Source organism: Gavialis gangeticus, unplaced genomic scaffold (assembly GCF_001723915.1).
Source record: "Gavialis gangeticus isolate Ggan-Ray unplaced genomic scaffold, GavGan_comp1, whole genome shotgun sequence".
Taxonomy (NCBI): Eukaryota; Metazoa; Chordata; order Crocodylia; family Gavialidae; genus Gavialis; species Gavialis gangeticus.
Genome location: NW_017729000.1, coordinates 431,873 through 432,597, shown reverse-complemented (window position 1 = coordinate 432,597; position 725 = coordinate 431,873). Strand labels below are relative to the sequence as shown.

The following is a 725-nucleotide window of genomic DNA, read 5'->3' as shown; positions in this document are numbered from 1 at the left end:
GCGCTGCCTGCAGGGCTGCCCGGGGCCAGGCTGGCCTCACCTGCCTCCTTCCTTGCAGGGGGACCAGGAGGAGGAGGACGAGGAGGGGCAGCAGCTCAAGAAGTCGGAGTCGGAGGTGGAGGTGACTGCGGTACTTGGGCTGCACTGGAGACGGGGCTGGGGTGCGGGGGGGGGCTGCCCTGGGCTGGGGGGCGGTTCCGGGGGATTGTGGCCACTCACTCCCCCCACCCCCCCAGGAGGCAGCCGCCATCATCGCACAGCGTCCCGACAACCCCCGCGAGTTCTTCAAGCAGCAGGAGCGCGTGGCCTCGGGCAGCCTGGACACCGTGTCCCTGCTCGGCCACAGGACAGGTGAGGCCCCTGGTGCCACCGCCATGCTGGGGGAGGGGCTGGGGGCAGGTGAGTGCCGGGGCCTGGCTTGGTGGGGGCCAGGGCTGCGCATCAGGCTGGGGCGACAAGTGCGGGTGGGGATGGGGCTTGTAGGGCCAGGCGTGTGCCGCAGGGCCTGGGCGACGGGTGACATTCGAGCGTGAGGGGCAGGGCATGGCATGGCCCGCTGGGAGAGGGCTGGTGCGTGTGCAGTGGGGACTGATTCACGAGTGGGGCAGGCGTGTGCAGTGCTGCGGGACAGGTGTGTGCAGCGGGGCTGGTTTCTGGCTGGAGCAGACGTGTGCGGTGGACTGGGTTTGGGCAGCAGAGGAAGCAGGGGGCCATGGCTCTGAGAT

At 70.5% G+C, this 725-nt stretch overlaps 1 protein-coding gene across 4 annotated transcripts in view; it reads left to right on the top strand.

The window, feature by feature from the left end:
• Positions 1-725, top strand: part of DBN1 (drebrin 1) — a 19,760-nt gene that overhangs the window by 8,503 nt on the left and 10,532 nt on the right. For 2 of the 4 annotated variants that reach the window (XM_019506030.1, XM_019506028.1), the window contains exons 8-9: positions 59-121; positions 237-351. In XM_019506030.1, the coding sequence (XP_019361575.1) occupies positions 59-121; positions 237-351 (178 nt within the window). Of the gene's footprint in view, positions 1-58; positions 131-236; positions 352-725 lie in introns of all 4 variants that reach the window. The other 2 variants (XM_019506029.1, XM_019506027.1) reach the window with 1 other exon arrangement.